The sequence below is a fragment of the Oratosquilla oratoria genome, chromosome 3 (genome assembly GCF_046742065.1).
Source record: "Oratosquilla oratoria isolate Oo_2021 chromosome 3, ASM4674206v1, whole genome shotgun sequence".
NCBI classification, from domain to species: domain Eukaryota; kingdom Metazoa; phylum Arthropoda; class Malacostraca; order Stomatopoda; family Squillidae; genus Oratosquilla; species Oratosquilla oratoria.
Window position 1 is genome coordinate 12205929 of NC_134779.1, and position 24226 is coordinate 12230154.

Below are 24226 nucleotides of genomic sequence, written 5' to 3' on the forward strand. Positions count from 1 at the left end.
CACGCAAATGCACATTTTACATTCATCACTACCTTGTCAACAGCTTGTTACAGCTTTTTGCCCAGCCGGTTAGCAAAATTATTATCCATATCACACGTACAAATACACCACCGACCTTATCAGGCCGTCCATACAACAACCAGCTCCACTAAGCCCTCTTGTAGCTTGAAGGCCAACACGCCCACACGGTGAGCCTGGCTTTGTGTGTCCTCATCTATTTGTTCCGTCGTTTTAGGACAATTTGGACGTAAAGGTTCTACAGAATGTTGTTGTACACAGAATGATATTTATACGTGTATAGAAACATTGTGGAATCCCTCTTCATTAAGGTTAAATAGCAGGTGTTCCCTTTTTATATTTATGCCCCCTTCATATCCCCGTCTCGTTTGAAATATCCAGCCCGTCGGCATCCACTCAAGCTGAAAGGCAGCACTTTCACACACGCACGTCTTTTTCTCTCCATTCGCTTGGTCATAACTTGTCCATGTACAAGTGACTTAAGTGAGCTCAAGAAAAATGCACGTATAAAAAGACTAGTGCAACGAAGAATCTAGTTGTTGTTTCCTGAAGACAGTGGATGAAGAGTGGTCTTTGTCGGCAGGAATGAGGAGTGGAGGGTGACAAAGATGTGTTGTCTTCGATGTAGTCTCAGAGCTCGTCTGCACGCTGCTGTAGCGATCAGCCAAGTTTGTCGCGGGTATTGTAACGACGCCGTGTCTAGGACGAGGAAAAGCAGTGGGCTTTTATATTTCCGTAATGAGAAATTAGTTCAAAAGGGTACCAGATGGTCCCGTGCCCATCTTGCCCATGGTCAGGTACTGTTTGTGAAACTAATTTTTGGTAAAAATGGATCTCCTTGAATGATATGTGGGTCAGGCCAGGGGCCGTTGCCGGTTACTTTGGGGGCTGCGGGCCTCCTGCAAGAACGACTTGGGGCAGCAAATTGATTGATCGGACCGCCTGAGAGCGCAGGGCAGAATGGAGGGAGAGACGCAGGTGAAGGCTCATTTGTCATCGTGCCATTTAGATTCAAGTTCCTTTGAAGTCTTCGCCAACCACCTTCCAACATCAACCAGAATTAAAGAGGAGTTTTTCCTTATTGCAGTGCCGGCCATGCTGTTGGTAGTGGATCACAATCATAATGTATAACATACAAGTTCAATTGTAACTGATGCAAATATGTTCATTGCCTCGTTTACTGTAAACACGGTCTCGGCGAGCTGCAGCCGGTATAAAAAACCTTGTAATAAAAAAAAAATCAAATAAACGGTCACAAGTGATGGGTTGGAATAAAGAGAAACTACGTCTAAGTTCTCCAGTGTAGAACAATTTATCATGAGTTGGTAATGGATATCTTGTGCCCATCTGAGTGAAGGGGATATTGTATGACCACACATTTCATAGATATTTTGAAGGATTTTTTTTTATACAAATTTCACCTAACATTCGAAGGTTCAATGCCATGAATCATAGGAAGCGTGAAAATGTATCCAGGATGTCTTTTACTAGGTAAGGGGAAAGTCATAAATGGCAACTTTTCCTTTTTCTCTTTTCCATTCGAACGCTAATAATTCGACTTCGGTCCAATTAGCACTGGAAGCAGGAAATGACGGAATGTTTTCCACAGTAATTACTGATTAATTGATTGATTGGATAGTCTTTGAGATGGAAGTGTCGAGGGCAAATGGCAAGTATTGTTAGTTCTGTAGATCGTAACCAGTTGAGTATTTTTTTAAATGTTTGTCACATTTCGACATCGTAAGTGATGTTTCATGAAATATCATGAATCATTTTTGGGATCATTTGTAGTATTTCGACCTGAAGCCCATGACATTTCAGATGTATATAAATATATACTTGGTAAGTACTCACTATTTCTACATAAATTGGTTTTATTGTATACAAAATTGTATTTATGTAACAACTATGATAAATGTTTAAATATTTTTGTAATAATGATTCATTTTGAACTATGAATTCTCTTTCCTCTACCGAGGGTTTATGTTATCTTTCCTTGGATCCGATTCGGTTAGCGGGGATAAGTCACCCCTTGATTCTGCATAGTTGGTCCCAGAATTGTTTTCGATAAGTTCTTAAAAAAAAAAAAAAAAAAAAAAAAAAAAAAAAAAAAAAAAAACCAGGACGACACCATAGCTCCACTCCGACACTAGTTCCGAAAACTGTTTCCCATCTTTTTCTATTTCTCTTTAACCGAGAATATTTACGTAGAAACTTACATACTATCTCTGTTCCTGAACTCGTTAATACTTTACCTAAACACTCGTATGTTCTTCCATTCCTATTGTTCCCTTCCTCTTGTACACCTTTTCGGTGTCGAAGTGAAAATCCTCTTCGGAACCGGTAAATTTGGTCGGGTCGTCATTTATTTCCCTTGAAGTCTCTAATGCTAATCATTATGACCTTTTATTTGTTATCGTTCTAATTATAACCTCTATCTAATTAAAGTTACATTACATTGTTCAAATTACCACATATTTCTTCTTAAAATTACATTATATTGAATTATCAAACAACATTACATTGGCGTAATTTAATATTTCATGTGTGATTGGTGATGTTGGCAACATTCGTGTGATAGGTGCAGTAAGGATTTCTCAATTCGTTATTCATTAGTATTTTTTATTCAGTCAGTTTTCGTAATAAAGGATTGTTTTCAGTAAAAATGTACCAATTCGACATCAACAAAAAATGAGTTTGTTGAATCAGGTACTCTTTTAGTCAGGTATATCTAAGCGTGCATAGAAAAGGAGTTTAAAAATTATAAGCTGGAGAGGCGAATCGCTTATAGTTTGGTGTAACACGCTCCTTGAACGGGGCCTGGAGACAACCCAAGTTAGATGTTGAACCACGTTTAGGCTTAGCACAGTCCCATGTTCCAAATAGCCCAGGTAATTCCCTCCCATGCAGATTTGCAGCGAGCTGCTCGTTTCAGCAATTCGAAAGTTATCAGAATATTTTTTCACTTGGTTTTTCGTTGAAAAGCTCAGACGCAAAGATCTTGCCCGGTGTGTGTTCTAGCTGTGGACGAGAGGAAATTGCTGACATATCTCGGTTAATGACGCTTTCTTTCAGCTGAAAGCTTCGGTTCTGAACAGGATAATTAATAAACGGCTTCAAATTATGCGAGATAATAATTTATACATTGAGTCGCAGGAATAACATCGTCTGAAATTAGCTTTCCCCGGGAGAGCAGACCCACGTGTTGGTCACCTTTGTGTATTGGGTACGCCATGCTGTGCACTTCAGTTACATCCAAAAGCATCAACATCTAGTCCACGACAACGTTCACAAAACAGAGACAACGCGTAACTGTTGATGGGCATGGTTTGTCGGAGGCGATAAAGCTGCGGCGGGCATGTTGTAAGTTAGATTGTATAAAGGTATGTGCACACTGTAGAGATTTTAGCTAGATTTGCTCTAGCTAGAGCTCTCTAAATAGTGTAAACATCAGTGAGAGTGCTGTAGCTAGATTTAGTGTCCGATCTCGGTAGAGTTGTAGTCTATTTTGTGTTCTAGTGGACACAAGGTGGAGAGAGCGTACTGAGACTGCTCTAGATATGTTTGTCAACTTAGATAATTTTTGTCGTTCAAGATAAAACTATTAATGTACAACGTGAGTAAAATGACGTCCAAGGAAAATTAAAATAGTGAGTGGCCAATCCTATTACTACAGTAGTGTGAATGGTTCGTTGATGTAGTACCGCAATAAAGAAAAGAAGGAAAGTGCTATAAAATGAACAGGGAAGACATTAAATATTCCTGACTCAGAAATCACACGAAAGTGGTACAATCTGTGTTGCCTAATGAACATTGAAATGAGGAAAATAAAAGAAAGTGGCATGAATATCGTGTCTTTTAATTTTTATTGGGTCACTTTTTCCAATAAATATTCATAACCTTTGGCAACATACTGTATGTAGAAAGTTATTGTAGGATATTGCGTCATCAACCGTTTTTTTTTTTTTTCAACAATTTTGCATGTGCTCCCCGTCATTTCATATGGCTATTCATTTTCTGACCCACACACTTTTTCTCTTTTCTTCAAATCCTTTCCTGTGACTAACGTTGCAGTTGCAGCAATTAGGTGGCTGGACAGGGACATACACAAGTCTTAAATCTGTCTGAGACTTCCTCGTCAAACGAACTCAAGTGTACTCTAACGCTAGAGCAATTTCACTACATTTAATCTACCTACCCTATCAAAACTAGAGGGAGAGTAAATTTTATTGTACTGTACACCATATTTAGATAAGTCTCGCTAGACCACGCCAGGTTTAGCTAGATTATAATCCACAATGTACACGCACCTTAAGACTGTAGGTTGTCCCCATTGGACGAGGTGCACGGAATGATTGAGTGGATATCGTAGTGAGCGATGCCTTAAGGGAGGGAATGCGAGCGACGAGTCCTGCGACGCACTCCCCCACTGCCCCTCTCCTATTCTCCATCCCTTGGGCCAGCCTGTCTGGCCTCTTACTTCCGAACTATACCCCCTTTCCCTCCCCTCCTACTGCATATGGCTTAAAATTTGCGTCTTCATTTTAAAGTTTCCTTCTCTCTGGCAGTTGCGTATCATTGGGAGGTGGGAAGCGTTCCAAGGTAACCTTTTCAACTGTGTGGCGTACTAGTTGAGTTACCTATCTGTCAAGGCAAGGTGATTTGATGCAGCTGGGGTGGCGGATTCCTGTCGGAAGAAGATCTGATAGGTGGCTGGCGTCTCCCCTCTCAGACTGATAAAATGACCTATCCATAGCTGGAAGAAAATCCAGAAAGTGCGTCACCGTTTTGAAGTGGTTGAAGACTCAGATGCGTGAGGCTGGTGAAGATGGGGCGATTGAGTTTACATGCACGAAAGCTCATTTAAAGTTTTAATACTCTTGGTAGATTTCATCCTCCTGGAATTTGTTTTTAACAGCTTTCGGGACCCGTTTTCGCCAGACCGTCTTGCCTGACACGGGGAGACATCTACACAGCCGCGCAGCAACACCGACTGTGGGAGTGCAGGTCGAGACGAACGGGGAGGATGATTGGTCACTGGAGTCCTGCAGCAGAACTATAGGAGGAGGAGGATGTGGTGGTTGGGTTGGAGCCACACAAATCAGTACATATAATTACAAAGGACTGCAGAGAGAAATGGCAAAAAGGTATTAAGGAATTGAGTTTCCTTGCGTTGCTGCTGGGCGCATATGCACCTGCCGCATTTGTCCCTCCCCTCAACCCCTCTCGCATCCCCAAAAGTGGCATGAAGTCACAGACAGACGGCGCGGACCATCCGCTTTACTCCCCTTTTTATAGTTTATTTTTTTACTCTGGAATCTTCCTCCTCGTCAGGTATTTCTCCTCTTTGCTCGTCTCGGGCTCAGGCCCTTGCCACACGATGCTGCACCGCCCCTTCCCCACCTGTCTCACAATCAAAAGGAATTTCCTTATCCTTTGCCCGGCTATATAGTAGAAAATAGTTTAAAATCTCCTACCACCGATGTGTTGCCACTCGGTGATCAAGTATTGTGTCGGTTGCAAAAATCTCAATAAGTGTTCAGGAAAAAATATATGTTAGGCTAATGACTTGATGATTTTTTTCACTAACATGACAATTTAGACTATGGAAATGTTCAGTGAAATAACTCGTAAACCAATGAAGATGTGGAGTGCGGAACATCACATACTCGGTGGGGTGGAGGGGATCGAGTGCTCGGACGGTAATGCTTCTGGAGGTGTGACGGTGAATAGACGTTTGGTGTAGTAGTAGGAGGAAAATGGTTATGTCGTTTCCGTGTAGCGTTCATTCAGGAGCGACTCGTAAAGGGTACAGTTAATGTTGTGGAACCCGTTAAGATCTAGTGAGAAGGAAGGTTGGCGAGTTGATAAGAGGCTGCGCTTGCAGTGTAATCCCTGTATGCTGGTGTGCGTAATAGCTTATAAGTGTGCACTTAGCAGCTTTGCTGTCGTTGTATGCTAGTCAGGGGGTAGGGGGCACTGTAATGGAAGTGATGGGGGATGGGGATGATGTCCTTTCCCTTTTTCCTGTTCACGTGACTTCCGTTTACTGTATGCTGGTGTGCGTAATAGCTTATAAGTGTGCACTTAGCAGCTTTGCTGTCGTTGTATGCTAGTCAGGGGGTAGGGGGCACTGTAATGGAAGTGATGGGGGATGGGGATGATGTCCTTTCCCTTTTTCCTGTTCACGTGACTTCCGTTTACAGTATTTCAGTTGTGTAGGCAGTGTCGGATGATGACGAGAGGAGACGAGTGGAGGGGAGCGAAGACTAGTGATTATCCTGTTACTGCTACTATCAATACTACAAATAGCCTATTACTAGTGAAGATGTATGTGTAAGCGAACACAAAACAAAAGCGCCTCCCACCCACACACACTGAGAGTCGTTTCGTAAATCCAGGCTTTCCTCTAGGCTGTTATTTCTGGCTGTTCTTACTGTTCATTTCCTTTCACGGTGCATTATTTTTCTATCAACGCAAATTAGTCGGGCGATGTGTTCTTATCACCCATTTGTATTGAGAGAACACGGTGAAACAGTTCTCCCATCTGTGCGGCAGCGCGTTAGCGTATGCGCATCCCATCACGTTCAGAGTTGACGGCGTCTGTCACGTTACCCCTCCTCCGATGTCTTTACTGCCATCTTCCTACTCGACGGCTTCTTTACCTCGGATGGAACATGACTAAGGGATATGCCGGTATACGTAGAGCTCGACTACGAGAAGAGGCTGCACTGACCTCCTACATGCCTTGCCGTACTCCTCTTTTCTCGTCTCCATATGTCCCTGCTGAGCCTCCATGTCCATGCTGCTCCCTCTATGAATTTCCAACACATGGTCTCTCCTCCACCGCATCCTAAGTTCCCTCGTTTCTTTCGGATTTCTCTCACCATTCCTTGCTATATGTCACGCACGCGCACACATTCATTCATTTATGTATTTAAGGATAAGTGGGATATAGAAACAGAATCTCATGAGCAGTTTCAACTACATATACTATAAGGTAAACCCATATATGGAAGAAAGACTAAATGAATAGACCCTGACGACGCTGTTGACATTGCCCTTGTGTTGGTCTTATTATGAGCAAATTTTCAGCGTGAGGCTTCCTCCTTATATATATATATATATATATATATATATATATATATATATATATATATGCGGAAAAACTAACAAGGAAAAAGATAAACTGATGACCAAGCGCTTTCGTCTATTCAGACATCCTCAGGGTACCTCTGAATAGACGAAAGCGCTTGGTCATCAGTTTATCTTTTTCCTTGGTGGTTTTTCCGCATATTTAGAATCACGAGTTTATGTGATTTCTCATATATATATATATATATATATATATATATATATATATATATATATATACATACACACACACACACACACACACACACGACTCGATGGCGCAGTTGGTAAAGTTCTCGCCTGCCCCTAAGGCTGTCCGGGTTCGAGTCCCTCCTAGGGCTGAAATAATTTTAGTATCGCTGCGCTGTGAGTCGTTACTCCAACTCATGGGCGGGGAGTTGGGGTGAGTGTAGGGGTGTAAGGTCAGTGTAGGGGTGTAAGGTCATAGCATTACCGATAGATCGGCCATATATGAGCCCAGCACGTGATCCAAGACCATAGTGAATCACACACGTACATAATTTGACTTGTATTACTAATGAGTAGTTGTTTTTGCGTTTGCAGTATAATTTTCATAATGTATAAACAATATTACTCAGTATGGTACTTTTAATTTCTCGTTCACTTTGTTTTTTCCTTTCCCATGGTCAGCTTCAGACCCATATTATTCAGCTATCCAGTTGTGGATTTATTCAGATCTTAGCAGGATTCGTTTTTTATCCCAGGAAGCGGTCGTCCATTTCAGAGGATTCACTCCCCTTTTGTCGTATAGCTGCGACTATTCTGATTGGTCGTGGCCCGCGGCAGCGTTGATTCGCGTTTTGAAGTGATGATTTATTTCTCTGCCGGACGTATACGGAGTCCGTTGGTACCTGTGACGTCGGCCTAACAGTGCTGTGTCCAACAAATTGGCTTGTAGACAATGTTGGGAATCGCTATGACCGGGCGACCACAGCAGCAGCTACATCATGTAACGGCAGCGGTTGTGCAAGCCTTCGTAAGCTGGGGATTTATGTAATGGAAACTTAGGATGCAAGGAGCATTGAAATATATGAACGGCGGACAAAGCTGGAGTTGCAGCACGGAAAAAAGTAGTGATTTTTTCTAGCGGTAGCGTCATGCCCTATATATGCTGCAACTACCCTCGGTAACTTTCCACGTACGCTGACATCTCTAGGGGGTTTTAGGATTTGAACCTGAAAATAACAAGTTATTTGGTGTTGGAAGTACTTAGGAAGGAGTTAATCAAAATTGTATTGTCTGGTGTAATTGGTTGATATCAATCATTCGCTCAGCCCCTCGAGACCCTGTCACGTTAGATTCTCGTCAGATGTTGTCAACTTGAAAAGCTGGAAGACTACTTCGTTTACAGTATTCAAGACTTCCCTAAGGACAGTTCAACAATATGTTTAATGTTCGTATAGGTTTAACTTCTCTTAGTTCGTCATTCAGCTTCTCACTATATGACGCAAAGGTGATTTGACATTTGAAGATTTAAAAATTAAGTATTGTAACCACGTCTCTACTCAAACGAACTCGAGTTGCGTGTGTGATGGGCTTTTAGCATAATGTGATATTTTTCTTCATTGTTGTATATTAGTTGATTTGCCGAAGTTGTGGCAAGATCGTTGAAGTCTTTCGTGCGATGTTTATTTTCTATGCCATCTCGCAACCCTTTTCTATCCCTGACGTTCAGGGACGGTTAAGTCGTACCCCCACCTCCACCGCAAGCAGTTCCATAGAAATCGTTTGGCAGCAGTGCGAGTATATATGTCGGCGGGACTATCGAATGGATCAATATAGTCAGTTTTCCACAGCTTCCAAGCATTTCTTATACAATTAATGCATTTCGTCTGATGGAGGAAGTGTTGATTCTGGATTCCCCTTTCGTTGTGATCCCGGGTGAGGTTCCCGGGTGAGGCGGCAGCAAAAATCAATATTAAAGTCGTAAAACGCTGCGTAAGGTTTAATGCACTTGAACCATTCATCGTCATCAATTAGGAGCAGTTGGGGAAGGAGGGGTCGCTTCACACACACCGACGCCAATCCCCAATGTGTCTTCGAACAGCTTGCCTTGCAGCCACCCCTCCCATTCCAAGGAACTAGGATCGGTCGACTTGCCTCAGCCACGAGTTTGTGCCTCACTGCCCTCGCTACGTGTATGGGCGAACTGAACTGTATCAACCAGTATGACCCCAAACGCCTGGACGTCTTTGTCAAGGAGACCAGAAGTCGAAGCCTCGCCTCTCTGTATGCAGTGACTCTAGGGCTCCTGTTAGAACATCCAACGACTCCACAAGAAGTACAGCATCACCGGTAAAGACCAGATTTGTGACCTTATTTTCAGTGGATGCATCGCAGTGAATGATCAGCAACTGTCCAGTACAGTCTGTGCAGAAGTTGAAAAGTGTTGGGGAGATGACGTTCCCATGTACTCCTGAATTAATAGGAAAGAAGCACAGCATTTTCGCAAAACTTAGTCATACATCAGGCCAGTTATCGTTGCAGGAATCTTACGGATCTTCAGAAGACACCAGAACACCCCATGGTGCATAAACACCTTGAAAATATAGGATGCAAGCTGTTTCTGTTACATCTGCGCTTCACAAAATCTTCCACGAAGCGCTAGGATATGTCGACTTATCGGGTGTGAATCCAGACTGCTCAGGCCTCTGAAACTTTAGCAGATGTGAACGAACCCTTGCCAACAACAGATGGGTGAGGACCTTGCCTGGTACACATAACACTGTAATAATGTAGTAGTTGTTGCAGTCCTGCCGGTCTCCTTCCCCATCCAGATAGAACCAAATCCTATTTCCAATCAGAGGGAATGGTACCTCACCGCCAAACGGCATTCGAATGATAAAATCTGACATCTGTAGGCACTTGAAATCATATTTTACAGTCTCAGACGTTGTCTCCTCAATTTTAATCTAATGGTTTAAACGTTGCACGCGTCATCGCTTACTCTTGAAACAAAACCGTTGGAAATGCAGTTGTGCACCGCTACCCGCAGTTCGCTTTGGCAGGAAACTTTTAATTGCTTTGCTTCCGGGTTTTTCGTACAAAACAAATGTTTTTTCTTGTTTCAGCCCATTCTTTTGTGTTTCGGAATTTGTGAACACTTCGACCGAGAGCTCGAAAGGCTTTCGCAGTATTAGGAATTTTGTTCAGAAATTAGTCGGTAGGTACAATACGTTTGATCGTCGTAATGTACTTTTGTGGCTTAATTGAATTGGGCTTTGAGTGTCGCTTTCCGCACGTTTTCAGGAATGTACAGCCTATGCGATAAGGCGGTTTTCATACAGGGAAGGCATGTTGGAGAGCCACATAAGTATTTTAATGGGCCGCACTAATTTAATCGCTACATTTTAAATCACATTGTCATAAACTTCACGTATCATTATGTTAACCACAGCTCATATCTGTAGAAAAATACAATGTCTTTTCTAAACATGCATTTGCCAATCCGTGTGTGCGCGCGCGTGCATTTTTATTTGCATATTACATCAGAATACATCATATTACATCATTACATATTACATCAATACCTCGTCTGGGGTATTGCCTGCTGTTATTGTGTGGTTAAAAGCTGTTCAGTAGCATCCAGCTGCTACTTTCTATATGGGGCGCCCCTACGAGCCACACATTTTGTGTGATAGAGGAAATATCAATTCAAAGAGAATTTGTTACTTTATTATATTGCGACTAACCCTACGTTATGTCCCCCCATTCGTAATGCTGTTCACTACCACTTCTCTGAATATTAATTTCCTTTTTTCGCCAAATCCTGTGGTAGGGAGGAAGAATACTGGTACCGAGTATTCCCACCCGAATCGTAAAAGGCGACAAAAACGGGATGGGGATAGGACAAGGCATCCTGCTCTCTGTAGCCCCAAAAGGGTTATTCCTTAAAGAAAAAACGTACGAAGGTCTGCGAGTTTTCTAGCTAGAACCATTAAGGTTTCGGTCTTTTAATGTGCGTGGATGTGGTACAGGTGATAGTAAAATGTAAGAGATAGGCAGTACGTATGTGAGAAGAAAGATGGATGTGTCGGCATTGAGTGAAACTAAGTTGAAAAGGAGGAGCGAGTTTGAGTTTGGGACTGGTTGGGTGTCTGGAGTGAAGAGAGGACGAGGGAGAGAAGGGGTGTCAATACTAGTAAATTAAAAGATAGGTAAACATGTTGTGGAATGGAAGGAGGTCTCTTCAAGGTTAATGTGGATGAAGCTGGAACTGGGAAGGATGTGGGTTTTGGTAAGTGCATATGAGCCGGATAGTGAGAAGAATATAGAAGAGAGGCTTTTTGGGTAGATTTAATTAAACGAGTGCATAGGGTGTTTAGAGAGATCAATGTAGTGGTACTGTGAGATCTCAATGCTTGAGTAGGAGACAAATCATTAGACGGAGTGGTTGGAAAGTGTTGAGTTACAGGAAAATATCATAGTGGAGAGTTGGTGATGTGTCTAGAAAGTTGATGATAGCAAATACAATGTTTAGGAAGAAAGTCAAGCATAAGTACACATGGGAAAGGGTGGTGGATGGAAGGGTGGTAGATAGGGCTTTAATGGACTATATAGTGATAACCAGGAGAAGAGTAGGAAGAAGTAAGGATATACTTGTTCTAAGGGTAGAGAGTGGGTGAATATCAAATAATTTTTTGGTAGAAGGTAAGTTGAGAGTGGAGGATAGATGGAGAAAGAGGAAAAGACAGGAGGTAGGGAGGTGCTTAGAGTAAATGCTTAAATGGTAAAGAAAAGAAGTACAAGACGCTGAGAGAAGAGTGGGAGGGAGTGAAGGACAGAGTAGAACTAGGAGTGGAGGAGGAATGGAGTGTTTCAAGTAATCACAGGGTGTGCAAAGATTGTGTGTGGAACAAGGAGGATGGGAGGAAGTAGAAGGAAAGGTAGTGAGTGGTGGGGTGATGAAGCAAAGATTATAGAAAAGAAGAAATGAGCATTCACAGATTGGCTGTTCAGTTTACAGTATATATGGATGGGGTGGTGTGAGAGGTAAACGCAAGGGGGGTTGGGGATTGGAGATTGTTAAAAAAAATGAAAAAATAGGAGATAAACCAGTTGATGTTTGCTGACAACATTGCGTTTGTGGCAGGATCAGAGGGGTTAAGGAAGTTAGTGACAGAGTTTGGGAAGGTATGCAAAAGAAAATTGAAGATAAATGTGGGTAAACGTAAGGTGATGAGATGTACAAGGGGAGAGGGTGGCAGCAAATTGGAAGTGAGCTTTAGATACTTGGGTGCGAATCTGGTGGAAAAGGGAGGAGTGGAGGAATGGATTCTAAGAAGAGATTGAAGGAGTGGCTGTGCTGATAGCACTGTATGGGACAGAAACATGGAGCATAAGAGAAGAATATTTAAATGTGTTTGAAGTGAAATGCCTGAGAAGTATGGTAGGAATTACTAGGGTGGATAGAGTGAGAAACGAGGAGGTGAGGAGTGCGGGGGTGGAAAGGGAGTTGGGAGATAGAGTTGATGAAAGAGTATTGTGATGGTTTGGACACATGGAAAGAACGAGTGAAGAAAGATTAGTAAAAGAGATGTGTAAGGCAGAGGGTGAAGGAGTGAACATGAGGGGGCATCTAAGGATGAGATCGATGGATGTAAAAGGGTCATTGGGAAGGTGGAATGTCTGTTGAGGAAGAAAGAGAGAAGACAGAAGATAGGGGTGATTGAAGAATTGTTGTGTATGGATGATGCTGTGGTGCATGGAAAAGAGTGGATAGGGGGTGGGGGAGTATGTGTGAATGAGATTTTGAAGCAGCCCCAAGGGATTTCTCCCCATCTCTTTTTCTGCATGAAGAGACTGAGAGGGGGGCGTCGCCAATTAAATGAAACGGCCTTGCTGTGGATGTCCTGTGTCTTGCTACATTGCTTCTGACCCAAGGCAGTGGGCGAGATGCAGGGATGACCCGTCATCCAAGAGGAGCCAAGAAAAGAGGGAGGGAGGGGTGGTGAGTGGGAGTGGAGTATGTGGGGATGAAATGGGTAGTAGGGCTTTTACATGGGGGGGCATATGCCCTGGGGCGGTACATTTAGGGGGCGGCAATTCTAGTCTAGACATGCCCCCTACAAGGCTGACAAAATAATTATAATAAAAAAGTCAAAGGAGTCCCTGAATGTTTTACCGTAATATACGAATTTTGCGTTAGAATAAACAAATTATGAAATATTTTCCCTTATCCTTTCTGCAATAGGGACATTCAATACAATTTTTAAAATCCGTTTGATTATTTCGCCAGCCAATAGCTAAAACAGGCTGTAAGTGATGGTAATGGAAAGTGGTGATGGGGAGGGGGGGGGGCGTCGCTGAGAACTTTCCCCGGGGCGGCACTCTGCCCTGAAGGGCCTGTCAGCAAAACAAGCTTGAGAACCACTACGTTTAGGGAATGTTCAAGACTGTTACAAATGCTGCAGATATGTAGTTTTTGTGCTTTCTAATACCTTAGGTTATTCAATTTGCACAATATTGTATTCGCACATGTAAGTCGTATTGCCTTTAGACCGACACCTACTGTTAGTATTGTTGTGGTGCACTTCTGGGTAAGACGCGGTTGGAGCGCGGTTCGGTAGGTCATGTTCATCGCCTTTTGGAATACGGACCATAAAGTTTTGGCGGAGGATCCAGTATGGACCCCCCCCCCCAACGGCAATAACTGAGCATAAATACTTAACGGAATTTTTACTGGAGGCTGCTTTGAAATAAGGGATGGAATGTTCAGGTTGTTGCTCCCTTTTTAGGTCTGAGTTGCAAGGAAGGTAGGCTAATAATAAGCTCTTGTGTACAGATGGCGCCCTCGAGTGTTCTATTTTTAAGGTGGCAGCGCCCATACATGCATTGCCCGTAGAGCGATATCACTTCTATTTTCCACAGTAGACCGGGTAGTCCGGGCACTTGTGCCAACAGGGTAGAAATAATTTGCAGAATGAACGCATCTTTTACCTGCTTTTCTTCGTGTAGTTGTCAATAGGATCGCAATTTTTTGTATTGAAAGATGATTCGGTACGATTGAGTACGTGTGAACGCAACGGGGTGCATTTTTACGTATTTGCAGCCGATTTCAGTACGCCACAGTAAAAAGGGGTATTTGTTTTGGCTGCGGTTAGGTATATCCTGGCGTAAATGCTTCATTCACTCCACCCTTCTCCCAGCTCCTCTCTCCCCTCCCTAGTCAAACTCTAAGTTAACCTGATGCTCCCCTTCTGCAATCGTCTAATCATATTGGCATATATTTTCCGTGGGATTCCTTTCTGGATACCCCCAAAAACCCGTTTCGATAGGAATATCTGCACACCATGACGTATTGTGTATATATACATATTTTATAAATATTTCGTTTCATTATGCAATTAAAAGGCGATCAGATTGATAGATAATCCAGGCCTGTTTTTGACACTTTTTTTCTATTGTGTACAAATAACAAGAAAGACACTAGTGCAACAGCCCCAGATGTGTTTACCGTGAACTTGTCTCTCCCGTTGTAGTGACTCGAGTTGCGATAAACCGACAGCCGAACGGGTCTGTATCATGCGAAGAAGGAACACAAAACAAAATTCTCATTTGACGCACTTGTCCCACAGTAGACGTTCCTCCACTCTGACCATATCCATTATTTGATCTCGGGAGGCCCTTTATTGTGGCATATGGTATGGCCGTGCTCCATAAAACCCACGGGCACAATATTGTGTGCGTGTGGACCCACAACTAGGATGGGTTAGCATATTGTGTACACATGCTTGCCGTGTGTTACAGGATTATATACAACTCGTAGTACCTCGTCTCCGTTTTGTTATTTTGGTTCAGTTGAAACCGTACTTTTTTAATCCGTAACGCTTTGAGCCTCGACCATCTTTTGAGTGGCCTTTTGACCAGCCGCCCTATATATCGGAAAAAATTAAGCAATGAGCTGATGGTTTTAATCCATTTTGAGCATATGCACTTGCGTTGTATACATTTGTTTATAATATAAATCCCAGTCCACGCGTGGATTGGTGGTGCAGTACCCCCAATGTAGCACTGGGCACTTAGTAGTATGACCGCTGTGACCCTTCCCGCGTAAGACGCCCGGGTCGTCCCGGCTCTGTTCCCCTGCTTCACCCTTAGGCTCCTCTACCCATGACACCTCAGTATCTCTGTCCCTCTCTTCCTACCTTTCCCCCTCCTTATGCCTCCACGTTTCGCTCGGAGCGTGCCTTCTGCTTAGCCTCGGGTACCAATTCTACCTCCTGTTGTTCCCTTCACAGCATATCCGCCACTTCATCTCCATTCCCGCCTGCCGTCAACGCCATTGTTGTTTTGTGCGTCACCTCTGTAACATCCGTCCCACGTTCTCTACAAACAGTCGGGGCATCTACGTCCTCTCACTCTCCTTTATTGTTCTACTTCCGTTTTGCCCTCCTCATATTCTTCTCGTCCCCCTTTCCATTTCCTCCTCCGTGACCTAAAGTGTTCGTCATAAGTGAGTTCCCCAAGCAGCTTGTGCGTACAATTCAGACGACGGGGATGCAGCTCCAAACACGAGAGATGGTCCCATATCGACTGAGCAGCTGTGCCTTTTTGGTGGCCACCAGGGGCTGAGAGGGAGATCTTCACCGGTTCACCTACCCAGGACAGGACTTAGTTTTAATTGCTACATGGACCAACCGCCACACGAACAACTCGACAACAGCTATGGTGGGGCCTTCCCTTCCCTGAGCGATAAAAGTTGAACAACTAAGCCTAGTAGCATGCCAACACGCTGAGCTCCAGAATGCTAGCCTTGCTCTTGTCATGCTTCCCTCACTTGCTTCACAGCCACGTGTTACGGTTTAGTGGTTTGCATGGGCATTGTCGCGAGTGAGCAAAGCATGTGATATACCTGCTCAGGTTTCTGAGTGAAGTAGCAGGAAAGTGATAGTCGGGCATTTATATGGGCGTGAGGGCGGTGAGGGTGCTCGAGTGGGTGGACGGGCAGGTTACGGGTACAGAGCACCCGTGCCTTGCCCTCTCCTCACCTGCCGCCACCACCACACCGCCGCCGCCTCCGATTCTTACTGCGTCACCCAACCTGGCAGTAAATGTACGTAACCTTCCTTGTCCACCCACGTGTTTCTTATTTTCCTGAACATTTTATAGAGCTGGTTTTTCACCCGGGGATGACTCTCCCTGCGAACGAGAGAATATGTAAACATGCAGACTAAAGTACATGCAGTAAGAATAGTTTCCATACTGGTATTTGCTTAGGAATTTTGGCTCACTATCGAGCAGAAGACGCTGTATCTACGCACTCTTGCTAAAGACCGCGTCAATTTAGTCATATCCACTGTCGGTGTTTCTGCGTAGTGTTTGCACGCAATTATGATAATGATGAATACCTGTCCGACGCAGTGGATTTGGGATTTGAAGGTTAGGGAGAGTGACCACGGTCAAGGGTTAGACCTTGGGAGGAACAGACCCATAAATCATAATAACAAGTTGTTAGTGACGAGGGCTAGTGGACAGCAAGGATCTCCTTGAGGTCAGTCCGTTCAACTCGTTGCAACCTCGTAATATATCTCGGCACTTCCCGATTAGTGATTCAAGTATATCATCAACTGGGGGCATACACCAGGGAGCGCTTTGCTTCATTTACCACATGGATAAGTATACTCCCTCCAAAAAAGAATGGATACGATTATTCAGCCATGAAAAAGAATTTTCTGTGTCCTTGGCTCCTTGGCTTCAAAGTTACCATCCATTTATGCCAAATGTTTTAAGAAACCACAAATGTGCTGTGGATTGTGTAACTGTTTAAGACATGTACTATCATGAATACTGGATCAAGCGTATGGTGACCTAAGCCCAACGCTGTGAGAGGGGTTTCCTAAGGTGAAATTAAATCCCCAGGCGCAGCCAGAATAAGTATTAAAGCTGTGAAATATAGCGAGAGGGTTAATGAAAATACTCAAGGTGTTTCAATAGCTACGTAGCAGAATATCATGGAAGCGGAATATCATAGAATATTATGGAAGCAGAATATCATGGAAGCAACACAAACACAAGTGACTAATAAAGAAATTCCAATTCTGAGGTTGTTCTTAGTAACATTATTATTTGTTATGTCGTGGGGTCCCTCGTGCCTAAATAGAATTTGCTGGGGGAACAAAATTACCAGTAGTCCACACGGTCAATTTGAGATTGTTGGAAAACTAGCGAGGACGAAAAGAACATTGTCGACAGACAACCCATGAATGACTTTCGTCATGTGTGAATAACCATTTTTAAATCCTAAATATTCATGTAAGGTAAAAAAAATAATTTACTTCTTTACACTTTCAGAGGCACTTGGTAACAATTATAGCCTCGAGTTTCGCTGCCAGTCCCGTAGCGGCTGGCCATGGTCCTTTGGCGCTCCAAAGACTGGTTTCTTATTCAAGTCGCACGTTTTCCTTAGTAGATATTACAATTATGAGTTGACATACTGACTTTGCTAGTAAAATGATGAAACTGAGTACACTATACCAGAATCCTATGAACGTGAAGACTGAGCGGGAGTCGAGAATGAACACGCAAAAAAAAAAAAAAAAAAAAGACGATTGACCAGATAGACTATGCTGATATTCTATCGGTGATTTTGGCTCAAGTTAAGGATACTATAAACTTAGCACTCAAAGGAATTAAAAAAAAAAAACTTTTTTTTCCAACAGAAACTTTTTATGTCAACAAACCATCTAGCATAGCTCAGTTATAACAAATACAAGGAGGCTTCAAAAAGTTCGTGGAAAAATGACAGTATGAAAAAAAAATTCCAGTTATGATGTCTGTTTTTCAACATATGTTCCATTAAGGTCAATACACTTCTGCAAACGTTGATCCCAGCCATTAAGTCCGTCAGAGCAGAGCTGAGGATCATGTGATCTGAACCATGTCAAAGCAGCTCTTTTTACACCTTCAAATGATGGGAAATTGGTATCTTTCAATTATTTTTTTAATTTTGGAAACAAGAAGTCGAATAGGGCTAAATCGCGGCCGTAAGGGGGATGTCGGATGATTTCCCATCGAAATTCATGTAGTACAGCTCTTGTCTGCCGAGCACCGTGAGCGCTTGCATTGTCGTGGTGAAGAGGACAGGTTGATGCAGGTTTCCAGGGCGTTTTTCAGACATTTTTGGACAGTTTCCTCAAAACGCATTCATAATAAGTAGATATGATTGTTTTCTTGTTCTCAAGGAAATCAACCAGCAAAATCTCCTGCATCCCAGAAGACAGTGGCCATGATTTTGCTTTGACTGCTCCACTTCCACCCCAGGGCAGCCATTGCTTTGATTGAATTTTGTCCTCGGGATCGTACTGATAGAGCCATGTTTCATCCCCTATCACAATTCCCTGCAGAAAAGCTTCAGAGTCTTCATCCTACTTGATCAAAATCTCTGTTGAAAGGTCTGCCCTTGTTTGCTGCTGATCTGGGCGCAACAACCTAGGGACCCATCAATCAAAAAGCTTGCTTAGTCCCAAACTCTCTACCAGAATTGTGTGTGCAGAACCTATGGAGATGTTAAGTGTATCTGCTATTGATTCAGTGGTTATTCGTCTATTCTTTTCAATCATGTTGCGGACAGCATTAATGTTTTTTCTCACAAACTGACATTGATGGCCTACCACTGCAGGGCTCATCTTCAATTTCGTTTCTTCCACTTCTGAACCAACTTATCCATTTGTATGTTGTTGATTTCTTTGGGGCATTGTCACCTTAAACTTGTTTCAGAGCATCAATGATTTCCCTATTCTCCCAACCGACTTTCACCATGAATTTAATGTTAGTCCTGGCTTCAATTTTGGTGGATTCCATGTTGCTTAAATGGTGTCCGATTTTCAGCTGGCGGTAATGCGTTATTACCTGCATTTATGGGTTCATGTTTGAACTTGTTATAACACGTTGGTAAAAGAATGTCCAGGTGCAATAAAATCAAATTCCTTCTATATAATTTTTAGTTATGGACTTTTTCCACAAACTTTTTGAAGCTTACCGATTGATGAATGGTATTTATTATGGAAAATCCTTATGTTTAATTTATTTGTATTTTTTACCAGCCTTTTCACAATTATGAAATTAACATGCATAACCAAGATTTCAATTAGGGAGAGGGCTTGGTCAGGCTCACAATATTCATAATTATAAAAGCTATTTTGGATAATGTCCTCGTTTTACAAATTGAAAGGGGGACAATGTCCCCAGTAATACACCCCCACCCCTGTCTATGCCATTCCTATTGTGCTGTGGTTTAACCATTATTTCTTTTTTCCTTTTCCAGAAGTGCACACCATGTTAGTGGAAAACAGTGGTGGTGGTGGTGGTGGAGGCGGCGGAGGTGGAAGTGCCAATGGTAGTGTTGCAAGTGAGGTCAATGGTGGAGGAGGGGGAGGGGGTGGAGGAGGACATGGGAGTGGAGGTGGAGGAAGTGGGGGAGGAAGCGTCAGTGGTGTAAATGTGGGAGGACCTGGGACACCAGTTGCCAACACGACAAGTGGTAAGGTTGTCCTTCGAGGTACTCCTCCAAGCAACAGCAACACCGCTACCTCAAGCAGTAGCAGTGCCAACAGCAGCCCCGCCAAGGAACACCTCAATGGTATTGAGGCCAAACTGGCCAATACACCTCCCCATGTTCTCATCCGCTCGATTTCCTCCCTGTCGCAGCACTCCCTTCGATCATCCACACCTGACTCTGACAGAGTAAGTAAATTTCATGTTCTGTAATTATCAAAACTCGTAGTTTCACGAAAACAGATGCTCACTATTTCAGAAGAACTTTGTTTATACATTATACCAGTGTGAGCTGGTGAACATTATACCACTTTATGAACTACAGTATAGAAAATGAATGTGTGAATCCGTATCTTTGATATCCTGTCTAAAACTGGTGACAGCTTTTACATGTTTCATGAATCATGATCTTGTTAAACCCATTGTGCAGAAGTGCTGGCACAACAAGTATGGGGATAAAGTGGATAATGTTACTGGTTGCCTGTACAACAGTAGAAAGATAGAGTGAATGTATTTGTAAGTTAATTTTTTTATCAATGTAAGTTCAGAATATGCTCATGTACATTTGAAATGATATGGTACAATTCAAGGTCTGAATTGACCATTGGGAGTACAGACAGGATCCTATGAGCATAGCTCGTATCCTGTTTATATATTTTATTTATATAATTTATCATAGCTTGCTGATGTAGTGGAACTGGTGAAAGCCATTTGGAAGGACTGTTAACCTTGGTTGCAAGTTGAAGTACCAGTACTCTCTATGCTTTTTTTTTTTTTCTCTCTTTCTCTCTCTCCCTCTTCCCCCTCTCCTGAACAGGGTAAATTCCAAAACCCTTGACAAGCTGGTTTCCCATTTTGATTAAGAAAAATTGTCCGCCATAAACATGAACAGTTTCTTGAAATTGTGCCACCTTGCCAAAGAATTGAAGGTTGTGCAGCTGTTTGATAAAGATTTTAGTCATTAGGAATTAGAAACATTGTAATATAAATACTTGCCCACTCTCTCCACTTCTCCAAGGATGAAGGCGTCACTACTGTGCCTGCCCTCAAGAAAGGTGTTCTTCTGCAAGCCCGTGATAGACTCTTCTCCCGTTGGAAAGAACGTTACTTTGTCCTCACTAGGGACTACCTGGCCTGCTTCAGGAGGGGCTCCACCAAGTACTCTGAGATGGGGTCATTTATATTCAAGGTACAGGGTCTTACATATATTCAAGTTGCTAGTATTAAAGGAAAGCTAATTTAGCATGTGAGATAAGCTGCTTTCAGATGGTGATGCTATTAGGCTAAATTTTGGTCCAGGAAATTTTATGCAGATTAAGTGTAGAATTAGAACAAAATATCTTGATTATGTACTTTTGTACATACCTGTACAGTATGCTTGGTCTTCAACTGAATGAAATTGTAGTGTTAGTCAGAACTAAATTTGTAAAGGATATCACTAGGTTTGAACATACACTAGAAAGCATGCTGCAACTAAAGTTTTCACTTTTGCCCTATGTGCTTTAGGGATTGTTGGGGCAGGGAACAATGATTGTTGTGAATCAGAGGGATTGATATAAAAGATGATGTGAATTCATGGTTACCTCCAGGATCATGAGTTGATGAATTATCAGGCAATATTTATTTTATCAGGGAGAGAGTGAGTTTTAGATGGGTAATTGAAGTTGCTAGTAAATATAACATGAAGTATGTGATTATAGTCGAGAGTTGAGGTGGGTGTAGTGATTAATCTAGCAAGTCCTGTCTTGATGTTGCTGTAAACCTAGTTGGTTTAGGGCAAATTACTGGTAGATCCAGCTATATATAACCCACTCACCTAGGTGACTACAGGCTTGTGTTCTGACTTATGTCAGGTAATTTTATTCATCTAGGGAGGAAGATTCTGGACAAAATAGGGTGTTTATTATTCAGAAATCTCATTTATCATGAGTCTGCATCCTTAATGAGATAAATTTGTGTGCTGCATACCAAGGGAAATTATGGAATAGCATTAGTTAATTGGGATTATTTTGCAGTGGAATGATCACCAACATATGGGGCCTATTGCCCAAAAGAATGTGCAGGAGTAGTGGTAGTAGATCTACAACACAGTTAGACAGATTGGTTAAATTTAATTTGTAAGAAATTATTTGTGTATTTATGTGTGAAATTTCCTCATTGCAGGTCAATTTAGCAAGTGTGGAGGGTGTGGAGTGGCAAGACCGCCGAGGAGGACCTGCACTAGCTCTCTCCCTTCCACGGGAAGGCAAGGTACTGCTCAAGTGTAAAGCAGGACTTGACCAGTGGTACCGCCTCCTCCTTGATGCCACACAATCCTCCAGGCAAAGGCGCCAGGCTCTCAGAAGGGGCACAAGTACCCAGCACCTGCCACAGGCAACCAATAACAACCTGGATGCCAACACCCCTTTCCATTACTCTCCTCTTGGCAAAAGTGGTGAGTCTGATTGCTGCAGAAGTGAGAATTGTAGGTTTACTCTGGAAAGAAAATGGTATATGATAGGTTGGTAACTACAGAACATATGCTCCACTGCACCATATTGCAAGACAACCAAATGTAGGCACCTGTCATTGGTACCTGCTATGCATTACAGAACCTATATGTAGTCCAGATGTATTGTTTCATACATGAACAACTGAATCTCCAATTTTTTTTATAGCTATTTTGAATAATGATTTAGATATTCTAAATGAAGATTTAGAACTGTTGCACTGGCCACAATTGAACCCTAAGTATATGAAGTTTACATCTTTATAGGTTTGCAGTACAGCTTAAGCGACTCTACTCCTGAAATAGCAAGTCTTTGTGAATCTACATGCAGAGAATCATCTCCCACATCAAGAGGTGGACTTGTGCAACATCTTACCAGGAGAAACAGACTTTCACGTAAATATTAGCTTTTAGTGCTTACAAGTCTTATTACCAATATAGGTTTGCTGAATGTTATCAAAATACAGTGCACTTGTGTAAGAATGATTTTCAAAATGTTAACAGGATTGGGAGAGGAAAATTTACTTTCATTACCATGTCTTGACCATTTCTCTCTTTCCTGCTTAAATCTCATGAAGATTGTACCTCTAGTAGTGGTCCTTTTTTTCTGTAGGCTACAATGTAATTTACATAGCAGAAGAGAAGAATATCCATTTGGGTTACATTATCCTTTCATCCATTCAATACTTACTCCATTCACTCTTATCTTTTTGCACTCACTTCCCTGTTCAACACTTCTCATGCATCTAAGGCTCCCATCACCCCAACCATCAACTTCATTCTTGATCGTAGTTACACACCATCCACTTCTACTTTCCACACACTTTTATGCACTGTCCACCCCAGTTCTCTGCCTCACCTCCATCTTTCTCACTCTGTCCATCCTTGTTACACCTCTCATATTTATGAACTTCATAAATTTTTGTGCCTCCTTTATATCCCAAATCTCTGCTCCATACAATGGTTTGGATAATTGCTCCTTGATACAGCTACAGCCTTGTGTTAGCATTCATTCCCAAATACTCATTTCTCATGATACTTTGATTCTACCCCAGACATTTACTTACCTCCTATATTTGATAATTCACCTCCACATCCATTCCATTCAGTGCCACATGCTTTAAATCCTTAAAACTTACTTCCTCCTGTCTCTCACCCTTTATAGCCACATTCAACCTGTCACCGTCATTCCTGTAGGCTGTTAAAAGTGCAGTAACTCACTGCATTGCTCTTGACCTGAGCAGTGTGGTAGACAGGAATTATTCTTAATCTATGAGGTGCTGAAATGGGAGGAGTGTTGAGTGGATTTTAATTAAGTGTGTGTGTGTGCTTTGGGGAAGAGGGGAATGTCTGTTGAAGAAGGACGGGAGAGGACAGAAGATGGGTGAATGGAGAATGGTTGTATATGGATGATGATGTGATGCATGAGGTGGAATGGGTGGGGGGATGAGGTAGTATGCGTGAGCAAAATTTGACGCAGCCCGAAGGGATTTCTCCCCGTCTTCTCCTTTTATGCATGGGGGGACGGAGAGGGGGCGGGGTCGCCGATTTAATGAAGCGGCCTTGCTGTGGATGTGCTGTGACTTGCAACACTGCCTCTTACCCAGGGCAGTGGACAAGGTGCAGGGATGACTCGTCATCCAGGAGGTGATAAGATGGGAGGGAGGGTGGAGAGTGGAGTGTATTTAGGGATGGAATGGGTGGGAATGATTTTATGCCTTTTTCTTTTTGGTTACCTCCCTTGTAAGGGGGAAAAAGCCTTGGTATATGTATGTATGTAAGTGTGTGCTTTGATTCTGCCAACCACCATATAAAGGGGAGAGGGCTTTTAGTTGCCTCAAGTTGCCCTACAGTGGTTAACAATAGTACTCAAGCCCTCTCCTAAATTTCACAGAGAAGAAACTGTTGTGTTTGTTATAGTAGTGAAGGACTGTTTCTATATCACCAGCTGAAAGTAGTAGTACATACATACATATACCAAGGGCTCTTTTCCACTTACCAGGGAGTTAGCCAAAGTCAGTAGTAGTAGGAGTGGAAAAGTCACTGATTGTTAGCTCTTCATATGTATAT

At 42.6% G+C, this 24226-nt stretch overlaps 1 protein-coding gene across 5 annotated transcripts in view; it reads left to right on the forward strand.

Moving 5' to 3' along the window:
• LOC143020348 (uncharacterized) overlaps nt 1-24226 on the forward strand; it is a 273138-nt gene that overhangs the window by 243622 nt on the left and 5290 nt on the right. For all 5 annotated transcript variants that reach the window (XM_076176705.1, XM_076176695.1, XM_076176724.1 and 2 more), the window contains 4 exons: nt 19439-19857; nt 20687-20857; nt 21832-22102; nt 22424-22552. In XM_076176705.1, coding sequence (XP_076032820.1) covers nt 19439-19857; nt 20687-20857; nt 21832-22102; nt 22424-22552 — 990 coding nt within the window. The remainder of the gene's footprint in view (nt 1-19438; nt 19858-20686; nt 20858-21831; nt 22103-22423; nt 22553-24226) is intronic.